We start from the raw sequence: 19,938 nt of genomic DNA on the forward strand, positions 1-19,938 counted from the left end.
GTGGTCATTGAGTTGTCCACCATCAATTATTTTGGTCATTCCTTGAAAAATCTCCATTAAATAAAGATAAAATGATAAAACACCTTCAATTTTTGTTAAATCATTTTGGCCCATTATTTATTAAATAGAGGTTTTTTTTGTCATCTGGTCCTTAATTTTCCAAGGAAAGACTCAGGAACCATTTTTATTGATTTTAAATCTCAATAACCAAAGTGATAAGTTATACAAATTTTAAAGATGATTTTAGTTAAAAAGACAATTTTTTTATTATTTAACTGAGGTTACCGGTTTATTAAGCGCTCATTTATCGAGATTTCCATGTATGCAAGTGGTTACGATTTTCAAAATGCGTCAGGAAGTTATATATTTTGCACTGTGCCTAGAAGTTTAAAATTTGAAAATTGCGGCAATTTACGGAGTCAACTTTTTGGGACATCTAATCGTCCACTAAAATACAGAGCAAATCTGACTTGCATGCTAGCCCACATGAGGGTCTCCAGATCACATTGCTAGGGGATACGGTCTTCCATCTGCTTGATCATACCGCATTTGAACCCGAAACGTAATGAGTTAAAACGGAATACCATATCAAAAATATGCAAGGGTGCAAGTAGATTGATGATTCAGCGAAGAAGTCTTTCATAAATTAGATACATGCATCTTAAGATCTGAAAACTGACGGGGTTGCAGTCAGTCAAGCGGACCTAACAAAAATGCAACCCAAACACAAATAATTACAACGCATATGAACAAGATATTGTTTAGCTGAGGCTGGCAGTGGTGAGGCAATCGAAATATTCGCTCGAATTTCGCTCTTGTTACTAGTAAGGTTACTCCTTGTTCCGGGATGAGCGATCCTTGCGTTGCCCGCCAAGAATACGAGAAATCTGCAAGCCTCTGCTGAACGCTTGGTTGAAGAGCATACGAGTCTGGAATTCAGAAACAAAAGGAAACCAGGCCAAGAATGCAACCGGGGTGAATAGAAGCAGGCCCATAACTATCTCAAAGCCGCGAGCAAGAGTCCGAACCGATGGCCATAAACCAGCTTTGTGCACGACAGGCTTGCAAGCTTGTGCAATCTGACAAGAGACGGGGAGCACAAAATCGCATTAGGAAATTCAAGGACAAAGAGATGCACAAAAGCACTGTCGCTATATCGGAGTGGATACATATACTGAATTAAATTAAGGCAAGACGGGAGCATTCACTCACCAGAAGCATTCCCCAGCCAGTTGGCATGAAGGCAAGAATGCAGACGAGGATATCCTGCAGGGTCATGTGAGGCAGCACAATCAAAGTGACCAAAATGGACACAAAAGTATGAATATCAGTCCCTTGATCAGCCGGAACACAAGTTGGAATTCTGCACTGAACTTTCGCCTCCCAACAGATACAGTCTGCAGAGAAACATAAACAATTAAATACAATTAATGGGAATACAATTTCGTGAATCGACCTTATCTTGTGGCCTTTATGTAAATATTAATAATTATGCAAACTTGACACTCACCTTCATAACGAACAAAATGAGGACGATCACCAGCCACGAAATGCCATAGACCTGTTAACAAGTAAATACAATATAATGATAAGTTCACAATTGCCAAATCCCTAGAAGAAAAGAAAGAGGAATTGAGAGAGTGACCAGGTTAATTATTTACCAGAACACTCTTGTTGTTCTTTGCGATGTTCAAGTGATACACGAGCCCATACTGATAAACAAAGAACCGTAAGGATAACAGTATCTCAGCTACAATACCGCGTTTTCCAGAATATTGGAGATGCTCTTGTTCCTCCTCCCACCATGATTCCCAGCTTTTTTCAGGTGGAACACCTATACCCCCACGGTTGCTTATCCACTTATTCCAATCCGTCCAATCATCAACAATCTTTTGCCACTCAAAGCCAGATGGATTGAACAGAAAGGGAGCAAACAGCCAGGTGCCCACCATAAACCACATAGATACAGTAATCAAAATGTACGCAACAGCACTTCTATAAGTATGACCAAAGATCTGGTACACAACGAGTAAAATTAAGAGCTCAATGCCCTTAACGAAGTGGCTGCGGGAGTAAAGCCTATAGTTGTCAGCAAATTTGGCATGGAAAACCACAAAACCTCGGCCTGTAGATCTATATTTCGCACCACCATGAAGTAATGTCCTTCCATAATAGTGGGTCTTCGTTCCAAGTGAAAATGTGAAAAATACTGGGGCCAATTGTAATTGCATCAATACGAATTCACTTAGTGCAGTTCGGAAACCCTTCTCCAAACCAATTTCCATCAACATAGGCAACGCCATCAAAAATCCTATTTGAACAAATGATTGAGAAGCAAGGGCCACTTGCAGAGGCTTGTTGTCTCTAATTGCCCGTTCCGTGCTCATACCCTCTTCAAGTCCACTAAGAACCAGATAAAGGCGTCCATAAAGGAAGACGTACACAGTAAGCACAGTGATCTGCCAGAAAAACATACTTCCTTGTTCAGAACTTTTGACAAAATACCTAATTTTATTCTTAATTCTTAAAGACCCAAGTACATAAAAGTTGAAATTGAAACTTAAGGGCAACGTACCAGAGTACTGTAGTAGAAACCAATTGTGGTGAAATAGCAAGACATCATTCGGAAAAAGTCAAAACGGTGTCCAAGTCGGTATATATCTCGACTGAGTGTCTGCTCCCCGTTTCCATTAGCTATTTTTGCTTCGAACATAGAGATCTGGTTAAGGCCCACATCTCTTCCCTTCCCAACTTGTATGTACTCGTGATGAGTTACATTGCCTTCACGGAGTGTGGAATTAAAGCCTGCATCCCATCCCATAGTTATATTATAATTGCCCACTCATAATGATAACAGATAATGTTCACTCAAATGCCTCCAGCTTACCGGCAAATATGTCTTCACTCAAATTAATAACCTTGGATGCTTTACTGACACCTCCTCTGGTAAGGTGAAAGAGCCTATCAAACACATCGGGATGACCATAATGAAATCGAACCCTGGATGAGCAGAAACATTAAATTAGAAAAACTTAAGAATAGTCGAATCATAAAAAGCAGAAAAGTTAGCAAACTGAAAAAAAAAATGAAAAAGGTAAAGAAATTAAACAAATGCAAGCACACACTTGTGCACACGCTAATAACCCAGTACTCAATATTTGGCTGCCATAAGTTTTGGTTTCAAGATTTTCTTTTCCCAAAATTTAAAGTGGACATTATGAGGTAATATAACTTACTTGAGCGGATTGGCCAACAGTCTCTGACCAATAGTGACAAAACTGTTTTCCTGATTTGACATGAACCATGCTAGAGAAGAAACACTGCATAGGATCAGGAAATAATGTTACTGATAACTCGCAATCATCAGTTTGCAATACAGCAATACACCCTTGGTAACAACACAACACCTACCTTCCAGTGAATATATGCTCCCTAAGCCCAAGAATTGTAGGATACCTAACCCCATCATGCTTCTCGAGAAATTCTTGCAGCAAATTCCTCATTTTCAAGGCTTCTTCCATGTAGTTATCCTACAAGATGGGTCAGATTAATTAACATTGCACATTGGGATACACGCACATTGCAAAAGTATTGAACTAATATATTATCCACCAACATTTTAACTTTGTACTTCAAAAACTTATTCAGTCCAGCCAATCATCATTGTCTAAACTTGCTACTTAGGAAAGTAAAATCCTGGATTCCAGAGTCTTTTGATAACAACCACCATACCTGGTTCATATCAATTGTTTGCAATCCTTCTCCACGTGTGAAAATAATGGCATGATTTTGATTTTCTGGTTTTCCTTCACCCAAAATAGCAGGTCCTGGAAGCTTTATGCGATAAATTACCTGTGTATAGATAGATACCACTACAATTTAGCAAAGGATGTTAAAGAGTTTAAATATGATAAAACCTAAAAAGCAAATAGCATACAATTATATGTGACATGGCCTGCTTAAGGATAACAGTTCAAAAATTCAAAATACTTATATAAACAAGGTTCAAAGAGTGGACTAACCACTTAAGAATTACAAATCTGTTCCACAATTTACGTTTAAATACGAAACAAAACTGTCACATACTAAAAAAGGTACAAATTAAGTGAACAAGGAGTCCACTTCTAAAACAAAACCAAAACATGGAATCTACAAAATTCACTCTAAAACACGAACAGCAGCTCAATAAAAGTAAAAACAGCCGGTGACCAATCTGATAAAATAATAGAAAAGAACAGCCTAAATTCCAAATCAACAGATGCCCATAAATAAGAAATAGAAGCCTTTTTCACAAGTATACCACCTCCTCACCCTTCACAAGCTACAAATCTTAGTCATTATTTACCTTAAGGCAATTGCCCTTGTAAATAATACGTCTTGCCAATGTTCACAATAAATGTGAGAACAAAAATGAATTAATCTACCTTTGAGACGGATACATAACCATAATCTGTTTATGACACTATAACTTATTTGCCTCACAGACTAGCAATGTCACAAACATATACAGATATCAGGATTCTAAGCCAGGTGGTATCCTAATTTTCTTAACACACAGGTTTGATTATCAGTATGGCCATTGAGGATCAAACATTCAACAAAACAAGTCTTACAATACAATATAATTCATAAACACATTTTACTTTCATAGACTAAAATTCACAAATGTAGATTATAGCATTACTTGATCCAGATTTTGAACGGGCTCTGAAGAATCAATTGACTTAGGCAGAGCAGCCTTGACTAAAGTAGAGTAATAAACTTTTTGGTTGATCTTCTTGGAACTATCTTTGCTAGGTTCCTCAACCTCATCAATATATGCCACACGTAGTGATGGATATCTGTTGCACAACAATAACACCACCAATTAAAAGTTATGACAATCAGAAAATACTACTAGAATACTATCGGAAACATACGTTGTCATAAGCCTCAGAATGTCTTGCGCACGAGCATCACCAGATCGCTTGTGTATCCCATATAGTTGGCATGATACCACATATGTGAATTTCAAATCAGCTACTGCTTGACATTGCGCCCACAGTGACCTTCCTTCCTTTGATTGATCTTCAGAATTCAATTCTATGGCCTTATAGCCTTCCATTAAATCTGGAAGGTGATATTAAGCCATGTGTACAAAGCAAACAATACTTTCTTAGTTTTCTTTATATCTCACTTCAAAAGAAGTGTGAACATTAGGAAATTTATTTAAAATAAAAGATATAAAATTAGGTACCTTCATCTTGGGCCATATCTAGAAAAGACTGAAGCTCCAAAGCTTTTCGGTAGTACATCATTCCCCTTACTATCATCAGTTATGAAATTTAGTAAATACCAGAGTCGAACAATGTCCATAAAAAATATATTGCCATCATTATGCTTTGAAAACGCGTGTAAAATATCAGCACATAGGTGGAGAGATACCAGTACGAGTCAAAGTTTGCCCTCTATATGATGCCCAAAGGCGAAGATCTTCTTCCAATTCGTCTGATCCTTTAAGCTCCTCTTCACTGCTGCAATTCACACGCTCAAGAAAGTTGTTCCACTCATCTGTTTGCCAACATAGAATCAGTAGAGGATAAAGTACTATATGAGATACAAATACATTAGCTTGAAATATCAGAGAGTAATAAACCTGGGAAATTTTATTAACCAAAACAAACCTGGGAAAATTTTTTGCAAGTAGAAGAGAATTGAAACCCCATCTTCATTTGGCACTTCCAAATCACCCAACGAAAAGAGAACCTCCTCGGTGTAGTAAGGAGTTAAAACACTACAAGAAAAATTATTACTTTAGAAGCAAGTACAACCAAAGGAGAGTAACTATTATATGGCACACAAACACTTAAGAATATATCAAGTCCTGCACACCATCTAATTTGCCAGGTTTCAGCAAGTTTCTTAGTTCACGGAAACCTTTCGTATAAAACTTCTGACCAACCATGTATCCTCCTTAGAGCTCAGCTCGCAGATATGACTTTACCATAGTCCTAGTCTTCTAAATTCTCAAGACTCAATGTCCCCCCCCCCCTTTTTTTTTCATTTTTACAATGTCCTAAAAGTACAAACCAGATTACATCATTGTAAATTTCGCAAAAAGTGTTGGTTCCGAGCAATGTTTTAAAAAATTATCCTTGGGCCGCACCTAGGGCGCCTTGAGGCTGGGCACTAAGGCTAACGCCTCTGTTTTGCTGGAGTGGGCGAAAGGCTTCGCCGGAGCTGCCTAGGCACGCCTCAGGGTTTTTTATTTTTTTTCCAAACTCCCAAACCCAAATTTTGGGTAGGGTTTTAACTGCTTCATACCTCTTCCTTGCACTATCGTCTCTCTGCCTTTTTCTTCTGATTTTTATTTTTTTATACAATGGATGTGTGCTGTCTGCATGCATTGGTATATGTGTGCTCATTGTGCTTTTCATCCTCTATTTTATATATATATATATATAATATATATATGTATATATTAAAATATATGTATATATATGTGTATATATTTATAATATATGTATATATATGTGTATATATTTATAATATATGTGTGTGCTCAGGGTGATTATTAATTAATAATCTTTTTTTTTTTTTAATATAATATATGTGTACGCTCAGTGTATATATTAAAAAATTTAGGTCCCATGAGGCGAAGGCCGGGCTATCCCTCAAACGCCTTGCCCATGCCTCACGCTTTTAACACATTGGTTCCGAGGGACGGAGGAGGGCTAGGTTAGCCGAAAGATGGTTATTGGTTCAAGGACGCAAGGTGCCCCTGATTTTTCAGGGTAAGAAGGGGTAGAGAAAATGCCTCGAGCCAGTTTATAAATGAAATTTCAAAAATAAATAAAAGACGAATGAGGCAAGATAACTTACGAGAAAGAAAGCATATTGCGAACTTTTGGTGCTGGAGGCATGTCCATAAACAATGAATTTGAGAAAAAGGAAATCCGCCTTCTAGCTTCTAAGTTGGACGGTACATCCATGGCAGACTCCTTTGTTGTAAGCAAAAGATCAAGACGTTTAATCTGCCAAAGAAAGGTAATTAATGAGGATTATAGGACATATTGAAGATTAAAATTTGTAATCATATCTCTAACAGTACCAATGACACACCTTCTCCCTCCAAGCCTCAGTTACTTGTGGAATAGGAAACCTGATAGCCCCAGAAGACGCAAACAACTGATACTGTTGAGGTTGATCAAGGGGCATCATCCCTTCATGGCCAGACACACCATGGCTTGAATCTACCAAACTACACAACAAAAATGACATCGTCTTAAGTAACGCTTGTATATGTAAATAAAAAATTAGTATGCAATCACATCAACGGTATGATACCTGGACATATGGTCCTCCATTATGTCTCTTGTCACTACCTCCAGCATGTCCTGGAACAGAATCACAACTTGATCCCTTTCATCCTTATTATTGTCCATCTGCAAAAATCAAGCAAACTTGGTTATGATCATTCATCAAACTGGCTGAGAAAATCACATGCTAAACCAATCTAAAATCTTACCAGATGTTTGATGAGCTTAACGAAATAGCCATAGAGGCTAGGAAGAGCACTCATATTGTATTCGACCATCAGGTCACCCTCTTCTATGTGCTTGTCAACCTCAGAAAATATATCATCTATAACCCTGAACCCCAATTAATTTAGCTTAGCAAGTGGTATACAAAAAATTAATTCTTACTAGTTGAAAACTGTGGCACAAATCTTAGATGAAGTTTTATTTTCTCCAATGTTATAATGGAATGCTTCTTACAATAAACAAAAACCTACTCTTTCTCACGTTCTCCCTGAACCAGGAACTTAATTATGTTCCTAAATGAAGCATAGCATTCCAAAACAGCACAAGACATGTAATTGTCAGCCTCAATCCTCTTTTTCAACTCTTTATCCTTGCCATTGCTGTCCTTGGCCATGTCTAATGCTATCGGGATCTGATGAGCAACACACAATCACTATGTGCATATAGGGGTTCAAAACATCCCAAAAATGTATGCTAAAACTAACCTTGCTAGCAAGCAAAAATGGAGGCCACTGCGTAAGGGAGCCTAAATCACGATCAGCCCAATAAGGAACAAGCAAAAGGTTCATTTCCCTGAGAATTAAAAAACCTTAGCGCACAACCAAAAGAACGAACACTATGGAAAGAACCTGGAAAAGAAGCAGCAACATAGCATTGAACTACTGCAAATAAAAATATATCCATTGCCAGATCACCTATTGCTTATAAGATCCTCCTCTCGGAAACTACTTATTATCTTGTTCCATAATTGAGCAAATCTTGCTGCCTCTTTCTCTTTGTTGACTTCAACCTGGAAGAATTGAAGCATTAATAAATTAATACAACTAATGGAAGGGGAAAATAACAGTTACAAGTTTTACATAGAGAAAACAAAGTTAACCTGAACAAAGGTGCGAGACAAAGTAGCCTTCAGTCCTTTCTTCTTTGGTTCACTCTTTTCCGCCGGAATCAAACGGGCATTAAAAGCACCAGGAAGTGATTGAAAACGAGATCTCAGCATTCCTAATGTTCGAATCTGCGACCAATTTGAGAATAAGCACTAATATTGTACAAAGTCACTACAAACATAATTTTTTTATACAGATCTAAGAAAAAATTGAGAAGAATTAGTTCAAAAATCATAAAGAATAATATTAAATGCAGCAGTGAGTTGTCATGTTTAAGCCCCTGGAAAGAATATAAATACGGGGATATAGGTATAGCAAAAGAAAGAGCTACAAATTATACATATATCCCATTTAAATGTGAAAGGTGAAATGTAAATTCTACTCTTCAGAACTTCGTGAAGTCTTTGTGAAATTTAAATTCTACTCTTCGGAACTTCATTAAGTCTTAAATGAAGTCTTACTTGCAGTTTGTATAGACAAACCATCAGAACTGCAAATCATGTAAGACTTCAGAACTTCATGCAGTTTGTATAGACATTGAATACCTCAACAACACTTGCAACAGGAAAAAAAGGGACCGCCGGCACGGGGCCCGGTTGATCAGTAATAAACATATGGGGTGGTTCGTTTGATCAGTAATAAACATATGAAGCTTAAAAATGAGCTAATTTGAAAAAGTAGAATTAAAGAGCTATTTTGATCAATAATTCACTAACCTCTCCAAGGCGACGGAACGCACCATAAATTCCTCCAAATATTGTGGAGAAAATGGCGTACCAAATCTGGGTATCCATAAAATAGACCTGAAAAGATTTGAGCATAAGAAAGAAAGAATCTACAATATACTGGACCGAATGACAAGAAAACAATAGCTATGAAAACAACATAAACCATACAAGGATAATTGGAGCCCAGAGTGCAATCACAACACCGATATTGTTCTTTGCTGCAAGGAAAATAAATACATGATAAACAACATGTTGTGGAACAAGATAACATTAAACACAAAGAAGGCATTTGATACATTACCACGGGGAAAAAACTCGTGCCACTGAAAATTGGTTATACGTACACTCATGATGGCCTTTGTTGGACCAACTAAAGGTTTTATCTGGAAAGTAACAGAATAATTAGAAATAAAGAAATGGACTGAACAGAAGCAGAAAATACATTTTTCCCATTTATTGATTTATATCCTATGGAGAGCATTGGGCTACGTTTTATACCCACCCAGTTTTCCCATTCCACCATTTATTGTTTTGATGATTCGTGTACTAACATATAACACGTAAGAGAAACAAGAAAAGTCCAATGTGGTTAAGGGAGACACCTCTATATAGTAACTGAAAGCCAGCTTGGTAATTATAAGAAGAACCCAAAACATTGTGTACCTGAAAAGTTTCAACAGATAGAAACAAAGGTTATACATAGAAGAGAATGATAACAGATAAGAACCAATCCCATATATCTTCTTTTTCTCTTTGGACTAATGGATTCTTACTTGAAAAGGGAAAATGTGCTCTCATGCATTCCCCTCCCAACATAAAGTCGAGGCTACAGACAAATAATAATAAATTCAGGCTATTCAGCGCACGTTAGGTGATTAAAATAAATGCAAAATACGTATACAAATATCAGAACTTGTTTCACTTACCTGTGACCACCACATCATAAACATCACAATCTTATAATTTGATCTCTCAAGGAATCTACGAATAAATGGGAACAGAAACAGCACCGCAGCCAGCATGTTTGGTGACAAGTAGATAACAACAGCCAAGATAAACAAGGTTGGTTGATGTCCATCATTGCCAAACCAACTTTTGATAGTTTGAGCAAACGCAGGAGGGTTTTTCCAACTATATGCATATGTAATCGGTAGAATTACCACCCACATAGCAGCTGTAATGACCTTCAAAATGTATCTCAACTTAACATGGAATGACATACTCCGCCTACCCTTCCAGCTAAGAATTACATCCAGAAAAGCTGCACAAGCCAAGAAAAACAAGCAATCATTATTTAACAAATTCAACTTCGTACAATGAACACTGAATTTCAAGATAGCAACATTAGATCTATTTACACCCGTGTTGAGAATGAATCCCACATTGATAGGAGGATGGACCTTACATGGGCTTATACGTAGGTTAGGCTTCTTCCCATATTGCCAATTGGTTTTATGGTGGAACATTAGACTTCTTGATTAACAAAGAGAGTGGTGGGATTCAAAAACAAGGACAAGAAACTATCAAATTCTAATTCTAATTCAACATAGTAAAATCTCACATAGGTATTACATAAAAGGGAAGCAGTAGCATACTGAGGCCTAGAAAACAGAGAAAACAATAATGAACTTGCAGCTACAAACACCTATAACAAATTTAATTACCTTGCCCCAGCTTCAATACTGCAGCAGTTATGAAGACAGACAATGCTTTCGTGAATACTTCACCATCAAATAATGCAGTAGGTTGCCCCGAGCCATTCCAAGCAACAATTATCATAACCTTATAAAAACAAAAGTCAATTTCAGCAGTGTCATAGAATTAAGTACAGCTCACAGAAGATTAGATGGAAGGAAAGACAGAACCTGTAAACATAGAATAAAGAAGCTCCACATGCGGTCAAAGCTTCTAAAAATATGCCAAAATGACCGTATCTCAACGAAATTAACCTTCCCCACCCATCGATCTCCACTGGCTGGCTTTTTATCCTGAATATTATATCAAGCAAAGTTATGCATCAGGTGAGAAAAGCCTTTCTCAAATTGAACAGCAGTTGTATCACCAGCAGAACAAAAATATGATTTTTTTTTCACATATGATCATCACTCTTATCAAGAATACCGTCTAAACAAATTTCCAAATACGGTCTATTAAATAACAATCTTATCAATCTCAGTCATGATCTCAACTGTTACGGTCAGCCACATGGATGCCCATCTATCACCAACAGGCAACAGAGAAATTAAAAGCAGTTTAGAAACTCACTTAACACTTAACTGCATTAATACTATCAGTTGCTGATTTTAATGTTTCCATTCTATGTATTAGAATGGCAGTTCCATTCAATCGGAACTAACTTCAAATTAAACTTCCACAAAAGAAAAGTGTAAATTCCCAAAAATATAGATTCTCTTTTTGATTTCGACTTAGAAAGGGCTAGAATAGCCTCATGGAAAGGGAAAGCAAGAAGAAAGAGTAAAACAAACATGACCTACCTCATTACTTATATCAGAATGACGCTGATCAATAGGCATGCAAAAGAAATCAGCACCTGCACGCATCGGCCAGCCTAACCGGAAACAATCCACCGACCTACAGTTTAACAAAGTGCATAAGAACTAGAGATATACAAATGAATGGGAGGGGGCAGGCAAAAGGAGAGAAAGAGAGAAAGGGGGAGAGAAAGGGACAGAGACAGAGAAATTATATGTTTGTACCAGAAGTATTCATTTAAATCATCATAATTTCTCCACTGGGAATGCTTTGATTTCCCTCGTTTACTCCTTTCAGCCTCCTGTCGACAAAAACCACAGAAACATGATGAGATATAAGCAATATGCAACACTAAAAATTCATCTTTTAGTTTAGAAGGACACCCTAAAACATGATGCTCTCTCCACCTGCCCATGCAGGATTTAAGAAAGGCAAGGATGTAAGCCATTGTTTAGGACTGAGGTACCACTCTTAAACTTATTGAAGTTTAAAAAAAAAAAATACGTAAAAATAAAATAAATACCTTTGCAATCACTAAATAAATAGGAGTCACAACTTTTCTCAAGAAAGCCTCTTCTTCGCCTCCATAGGCAGGCTTCACATTCTCTCCCGTCATTGGACTGACATTCCCAGCGAGCATACCATACAATTCAAATGCCATCTACAGAAACAAATGAAACAAATAAACATCCATTCCTGTGCACTAGAGTAAAAACTTCTGTGAGCCTATGAAAGCATATCCACAAAAAATAGTATAGCATGCTATTACAACTTGAATGCTATCAATCAATTTTTTTTTGGTTGATAAAGAGACAATTTTCACATAAAAATATTAACAACCATACAATCCTACAAATACAACTATTGGTAATGAAAAAAATGCCATAGAGTTGTTGCACTTGTAATGAACAATAGACTACAACTGAACATACGTGGTGATAGATATAGCAAAGGCACTCTGGCATGAATCTCAAATTTGCAGCTTCTCCCCATATCAGAAGATATAGACCCATGTATAGTAGTTTGCGCTGTTGCACCTCTTGCTGTATTGTTGGTAACCTGAAAAAAAAGAACCAAAATAGCATCAAATTAAATAAAGTTGAATTTCTTGGTGCGGGGGAAGTGATAGAAGCAGAATATACACGCTCCCATTCACATTAAAGTTTAAGACACCGACATGAAATTTCCTAATTTTTTAAATGATAACCCATTTCTGTGCCAATCACCACACATAAAATAGAGCAGCGCCACTTTATTTGTGACTTGTATCAGTTGTACCCCCTGAACACACACACCCAACCAGCAACATGCCCACACAACTATACTGTGGAATATAGGCAGTCCTATTTGAATTCCTGGTTACATGCTCAATAAGATAACTAAGCAACTATTATCAGTCAACTGACATTCGTATTAGACATCTCACCAAAGGCTACTTTTCCGGCCCAAATACTTGCACCATTTTTTGTAGTTCTTGAAAAGCTTCTTCATCACTTCTGTCAATGCACGGTCATCCAACTAACAAGAAAAAGCACAAAATTATGACACAAACAAGGAAGAAAAGATCTCTGCTAATTCCAAGAAAGCACAACTTAAAAGTTTTACCTGCAGCTCTTCTCAGATTTAGACAGGATACATTAATATACTGTAATTTCACAAATTAGTTATCTCATATGTCAAACAAATTCTGTTTCAATCAAGCTATGAATTGTCTCTCTGTGAGGCTTAGTAACACTAAAATTGAATGAAACGTTCGCATTCCCCACCCCATTCAGAAGATAGAAGATACTAAACATTTCCCACCAAAATTTAGTTATGACATATCTCTAAGATAACATGGTTCAGAAAGCCACCAATTTTTTCCTTTAAGAAGAAAGTCCCCCTTATTTAAGTGCAACAACATTAGTGCAAGAATCGTGGCATTCTAAAATAAGCTTTTGAGAGTTTCATCAGTTAAACCACCAACGTTTCTGAGAAGCACCACCTCCCCAATTCAAGAAAGGTGGGTACCTCATAGATTTGCACCCAAAACTTTTACTTTTTTATTTCTCTAGTTGAGCAAAAAAATAATACTCTTGGTTATACTGTCGACCACTGGCAACACTCATCGGGACTCTCAAAATAGTTCATTGAAGGAAACTCGGTAGTAGCATTATCGGCAATGAGGTGAACATAGCCTCACATTGTTTTGGGAAAATGTGAAACGGCAAAACTGATTTACAAATTTTACACTAACACATATGCTAGCTAATATTCTTGTCATCCACCAAACATCCATGCCAGATACATACCTTGGGTTGTTGATCAGGCTTTGGAAACTGCCTTATATGCACATTTGCAAGCAATAGTATCAGATGCTCCCGTTGATTTGCCACATTATCCTTCTGAAAATTGATTAGGATAGTCAATAAACATTGGTTACAAAAAATAAAAAATGCATTGTGCTCCAACTGAAGAAGAATTGCATTAATAAATACAGTCACAAGGGACTTAGCTAAACTCTCGAAGTGCATAAGCTGTCTGATTACGTTACCTGAAACCCAAACATTGACTGAAGCCAATCCAGAACGTCTTCTTCATTTTTCTTTTTGTATTCCTTTGGCCAAGGAAGACCCCTGGTGTTACGAAGGGCAAAAACAGCAGCTTGTACCTGCAAACAACATACCATTTGAGTAAATTTGAAAACGGAGCTAGACAAACAAATAAGAATAATAAGAATAGACCTCTGGATATTTCATAATTGCTTGATTTGCACTATCAGGATCAAGTGGAAGGATATTGTAAGGGACCAAGAGCTGTGTCTTTTCTGCAACTTTATGATGAGCTTCCAAAATCTGCAAGTGTCAAACATAAGTCCATTGTCAAAGAACACTCAAACACACAGGAAACTAGTACAGTACAACAGTGGCTAAATCTTGACATTGCAAAAATAATCACCATCACATAAAGTGCTGAGGGAAAGGGGGAAAAGAAAAGCTTTACATATCAGAAATGGGAAGAGTAACAGAGTTGTACCTCACGATCAACTTCCATAGATTGTGTCATATTAACAGCCTTTAAAACCTCAAAGAGAACATTGGCAGTCTGGTATGCCTTGGTAAGTTGTGCACTGCATAGAAGGAAAACCCACTATCAGACAGAGGAACAATAGGAGCAATTATACTAAGCACTCCACCTAACAAGGCCAATAATCTGCCAATGAAACCCACCGGTCAGCTTTATGAGTATTTGACAAAGCTTGAATATATTTTTTGTAGTAATGATGGTAGAAGCTCTGCATTTCACGTGCATCACTTTTTTTAACCCTTCCCATGAGTGTTGGATCATTCTCCTGAAAAATAGAGAAAACTTTGCTTAGAGAACAGTTAACACTAACCAGAAACAACTAACTTAGATAAGGTTTTTAAGATCCCATGTTAATCTCATTAGGGAGGATATCAACATTGCAGAAAAGCAACTTTTGCTTCTAGTTTTGGGTGGAGCGGTTCATGGATTTAACAACTTGGTCATAGAACAGGCTCACTTTTCTCAAACCAAGATTTTCCTGGCATTGTATGTGTGTGTGGTTATTGAACAGTAGAACTCAGATAAACACAAAACACCATCACAGTCCATGGTTAGTTACCTAAAAAACATAGAGAAGTTCAAGTCCGTATGAAATTTTACGTATTATTGACGTAAATTCATTAGTACTTTTTCATGTTAAGGTCTTAAGCATTATAGCTAGAAAAATATACAATTATGAGCTTTATTCAAAGATAACTAAATAATACAGCATACCCTTTCAAGACGTTGAAGAAGGGCAGTTTTAAACTGACGAACGCCACGTCCACTAGAAGTAGGATCCAGCCTATGAGCCTTCTCGAAGGCATAAAATCGACCTATAACAACATCCAGCACGAAATTATATCTCATATGGCCAACAAATAAAGTGGATATCATAACAAACTGATTTAAGAAATTTAGATGAAATGAGAAGTGAGAACAAGACCCGGAACATTTAAATGAAAGAAACAAGATTGTCTTAGTGGAATAATTCAAAGGTGGTGTATATCGAGAAAGAACCACAATATTATCAATTTATCAGTGAGCCCTTGTTTCTCAGACCGATTTCTAATTGCCACAATGGGAGTAAGAAAAGGCGAGTTACTATAAATCCTTTCCTTTAGTGAGACAATGAACCACATATCAGACAACATAACTCAACTCATGCCCGTATAACATGCAAAGAAATAATTTCTGAAAAATATAACAGACTTCTAACATAAGTAGACAAACTCCAAATCATCAATACATGGATGAATCCTTCTATTCGAAAATATTAGATGGGAAAAACACAGAAGCAACCGCATGTACATGTGCAATTAAACCGAGCACAAAATGCATACATGAGCAAGCGAAAACATAACGCTAATTTCTTTGACATAGGTACCAAGTACCAACTGCATACAAAAATTCAAATAATCTCCGAAATGCATATAAAGAAACAGACCCAGATGCAAATAAATTCTTAATGCTCATTAATTCAATGCAATTCCAAACAAGCAACTCACTAACAAACACTTGCAAGTAAAAAGTTACCGCCGTGAAAACTTACAGAGATAAGCAACTCTAGGATTGTTGGTTTCGACTTCATTGGCAACACGAAGAATGGGGGCGATTTCGACAAGGGACGACGGCACGATCTCACTGTCGAAAGCCGTCTCCCCGATGTTCCCGGCGGTCTGTGTTCGAGTTATCCGCCTCTGCAGTGGCTGCTGAGGTGGCTGATCCGAACCACCCCCTCTCGACGACGACGCCATTCTCCTTCACTTCCTATCAAAACCTCAGAGCTCAATCACACTACCGGTTCTTCCTATTTCCTACTAAAAACACAAAATTTCAATAAAAAAAAATCCAAAAGCAATAATAAATCAAATTTTGAACTAAAAATAGAAAAATAAAGCTTAAAACTCGAATAAATTAATAAATAAAGAGAAAGCGATTACCGGCGGAGCAGAGAAGCTAAGCTTTGAAATCCGGCATCTGAAACATGCGAGAGAGAGATTAAATGCTAATAATTATTTTAAAAAATTGAAAAAAACTAAGGAAAAAAAGGGAGAATGTGAGTGGAAACACAATGTGGGAAAGGAGAGAGCTTTACAGAAGCAGCAGAAAGACGAGTGCTTTACAGTGAGGGTTTCCAGCGGAGGAGAAACCCTAGGAGAGAGAAACGGCAAAGCAGAGAGAGAGAGAGAGAGAGAGAAACGGCAAGCTATAAACGAAGGGAAAGCATAAGGTTAGAGGACAGTAGTAGTGATACTCTCCCACTGCTGCTGTAGTGCTCTAATCCTAGAGAGAGGAGAGTGAAAAATTCCCTACTTTTTCCACTTGTGGGCCCAAATGCATGGCCCTTGCGTCGTGCCATCTTGTAGGTTCAGAATTACCGCTATACCCTTGGATATTTACTCCTCTGCGCTTCTTCGGGGGTCAAATTTGTAATCGAGTAAAAAAGCAGCCCTTTCAAAGCCTGAACAGGTAATTTTGGTCATCCGTTCAGATTTTACTCCACTGCTTTTCTGCCTTATCAAATCACATTAAATAAGAGTTATTGACTTAATCTAGTAATATTTTTTTTTTTAACTTGAAAATAAAAATTTTTAAGTTCGATTCTCGTAAATGATAAATTCAATACCAAATTAAGTTACTTATTATGCAATTTAACCGAACTTCTTATCTTTTAATATAAAAATATGAATGTGCTGAAAAGAAAAAAAAATTCATACCAAATAGGAAAGGCGTAAGGTCAATTAGGACTTTTTGACACAGTCAAATTGTAATGGGATATGAGATGAAATGTCGGTATGTTTTTTGTCTCTAGTGCCGAATTTAGCAGCGCGGGACCGCACCAGCGACCGTGACTGACAAATGACACGATCTGCGAGGGGATGGAGACCGCTCTCCGCAGCGGACCCGGAACGACCAATGAGCGATTGAACTTACTCAGCAAGTTTGAAAAGCGGTGGAAAAAGAAAAAAAGTATTAATTATTTGACCACAAAATATTAAAGAAAAGAAAATTATTATTCTGTGTTTAATTAGGAAAATAAGTACACTTTTTGGTATGGTCCACGTCACATGGATAATGAAATATATATAAGTAGTACGATGTGGGAGTAGGAATTGGATCCCTTTCGAATTCAAAAAAACTGAATCTAATAATCAAATGATTTAAACCATTGAAATTTGATTCAACGGTTATAATTATTATAACTCTTAAAAACTCTTATTTGTAACCGTTTGATCAAACTTAACTGGCCCGAATCATTTGATAAGTGAGCTCAGTTCCTTTAAGTTCAGAGGGGATCCAGTTCTGTGAGAGCAGATCCTTTCCTGATTTACACATTCGGAGTCTAGGATCAAATAATTCTACTCCTTAATTTAATCATGAGGTCAAAATTATTACTGTTTTTGAAAGCTACAATAATTTTTTGCCACAGATCAAATTTTAAAGATCAGAATTATTTGATTGGTAGGCTCGGAGGTGTTAGTCCGGAAAGGATCTGCTTCCGTACGATGTAACATGTAAAATTGTTTTAGATTTTTGGTGGGTCCAAGGTTTATATAATTTTTTTGTTCCATCTTCAGATGTGGAAGGTTTTTGCTATGGGCCTCGTGGAAACTTTAGCCCAAGGGTCCCTTCTTATGGATTGAGAGATGAAAAGGAAGCCCAGTTCAAATTCACTGGGTTGGGTTTTAAGAGCACGTCTTTTGTTTTTCGGTGTTGCTCAAGTGCGGTGACCCTTGAGTCCATAATCTAATGTCCTCTAAAATGGTGTCTCCTTTATGTCTCTTTTTTTATTTTTTGACATATGTCGTACTACTTAATGTCTGTTAATTTTTAATAAATTTGAGTTTAAGTGGTGACATGTGTCAAAAAAAAAAAAAAATGAAGGAGGAGACACATAAGGGACACTATTTTGGGGACAGTAGACCTGCTGACATCCTTCGGCTAAGGTCCCTATCGTCGATAGTGTTGAAGTTATGTCTTTTTTGTTATCGTGTATTACATATGGAGGGAGCGAAACAACCGTATATTCAATCACTTGTTTCAACCTGTTGCCGTGATTCTCAACTCAATTAAATCCACTATTAGACTAAGCAAAGATTATTGAAAGAAAATACAAGTTATTGGGATTAACTTGGTCATTTCAAGTCCAAACATATTAGTTTTTAGTATAAAAGATATTTCTCTTCTTAACTCTAAAAGATGTCTGAAGTTTCTATCTACACTCGGTTATTGCTTAAAGAAGACCTGCGAGCAAAATCGAACATAGAATTTCGAAGGCAAGAATAAATGTCCTTGATGAGTCACAAACTCCATGTACTTTTTTTTGTGTAGATGTTGATTGAAACCAATGATCAATAAGTGACTAAGTACAAGAGGGCGGCAGTTGAAAGAGTTTGAAAACATCAGTTAGCCTGCAGATACATGGTTGTGTTGAAAGAGTCACAACACACACACCTCATACTCTCTCCCTCTCTCCCTCTCTCTCTCTCTCTCTCTCTCTCTCTCTCTCTCTCTCTCATATCTGTCAGCTTCCATATGTCAGCCTCCTCTGATTGATTGCCTCGTTGTATATTGCTCTAATTCTCCATCACTTTCTTCTCTCCTTTTCTTTTTGTTTTTTACTCTGTCTTGCAGTCCTAGTTTTTCTTTAACCAGCATCTCTTTCATTCCCTCCTCCCTCTTCCTTCTTCAGATTCCCTCCATACCCTTCGCCTTCCTCGTCAAACATTGAAAACCATACCTTTTTCTTCTTCTTGGATTGTATTCCTCCTGTGCCAGTTGCCAACTGACAGGAGTTTTGAGTTGCAGGCATTCAATAGTTAATGTGCTATTTGGCATTTCAGCAACTGGGTTTTGCCTGAAGTTTCGGGATTGCCCTGAGTTCGCCGAAAAGAGCTTTGAGGTGAGAAAAATTATGTCTTTACAGAATTTATGATGGTCCGTTTGATAATTATTTCGCTTCCACTAGGCTTTACGCGCTTTTTGGCGTTTAAATGGTTAGTAAAGGGAGTTGACGAGTTTTGCGTTTTAACTTTTATGCATATCACATGGTTTTAAGTTGCACAGTTTCTGTTATGGTTTTTCTTAAAATCTTACCACAATCCACCTCCATCTGTTTACAATTTGCCTGATGTTGCAAGTTTATGATTCAAATGTCCTTGTACTAGAATATATAAGGGCCCATTTGATAAGCATATCGTTGCACGAAGCTGATTGTGCTTTTGGACTGACCGAAAACACGAATGTGTTCACAATTTG

At 37.2% G+C, this 19,938-nt stretch overlaps 1 protein-coding gene across 1 annotated transcript; it reads right to left on the reverse strand.

The window, feature by feature from the left end:
- Window positions 1-622: 622 nt before the first annotated feature.
- On the reverse strand, window positions 623-16,923 carry LOC103954001 (callose synthase 3). The gene is given in 45 exon segments (XM_009365800.3): window positions 623-1,079; window positions 1,213-1,322; window positions 1,325-1,397; window positions 1,511-1,561; window positions 1,662-2,459; window positions 2,576-2,805; window positions 2,888-3,000; window positions 3,237-3,320; window positions 3,412-3,530; window positions 3,733-3,852; window positions 4,685-4,841; window positions 4,920-5,109; window positions 5,237-5,305; window positions 5,425-5,550; window positions 5,664-5,773; window positions 6,862-7,013; window positions 7,102-7,240; window positions 7,327-7,424; window positions 7,508-7,631; window positions 7,775-7,935; window positions 8,009-8,096; window positions 8,219-8,313; window positions 8,404-8,538; window positions 9,127-9,213; window positions 9,307-9,356; window positions 9,440-9,521; window positions 9,741-9,801; window positions 9,912-9,964; window positions 10,065-10,399; window positions 10,803-10,920; window positions 11,004-11,126; window positions 11,634-11,730; window positions 11,856-11,932; window positions 12,155-12,292; window positions 12,564-12,690; window positions 13,058-13,149; window positions 13,923-14,015; window positions 14,165-14,281; window positions 14,355-14,465; window positions 14,647-14,740; window positions 14,841-14,962; window positions 15,412-15,512; window positions 16,229-16,496; window positions 16,620-16,656; window positions 16,775-16,923. Coding segments are annotated over 43 exon segments (5,874 nt in total). The 5' UTR covers window positions 16,434-16,496; window positions 16,620-16,656; window positions 16,775-16,923; the 3' UTR covers window positions 623-830.
- Window positions 16,924-19,938: the final 3,015 nt, after the last annotated feature.

Source organism: the organism of the source record quoted next, unplaced genomic scaffold, assembly GCF_019419815.1.
Source record: "Pyrus x bretschneideri cultivar Hongxiangsu unplaced genomic scaffold, Pyrus_bretschneideri_v1 Contig51, whole genome shotgun sequence".
Classification (NCBI taxonomy): Eukaryota; Viridiplantae; Streptophyta; class Magnoliopsida; order Rosales; family Rosaceae; genus Pyrus; species Pyrus x bretschneideri.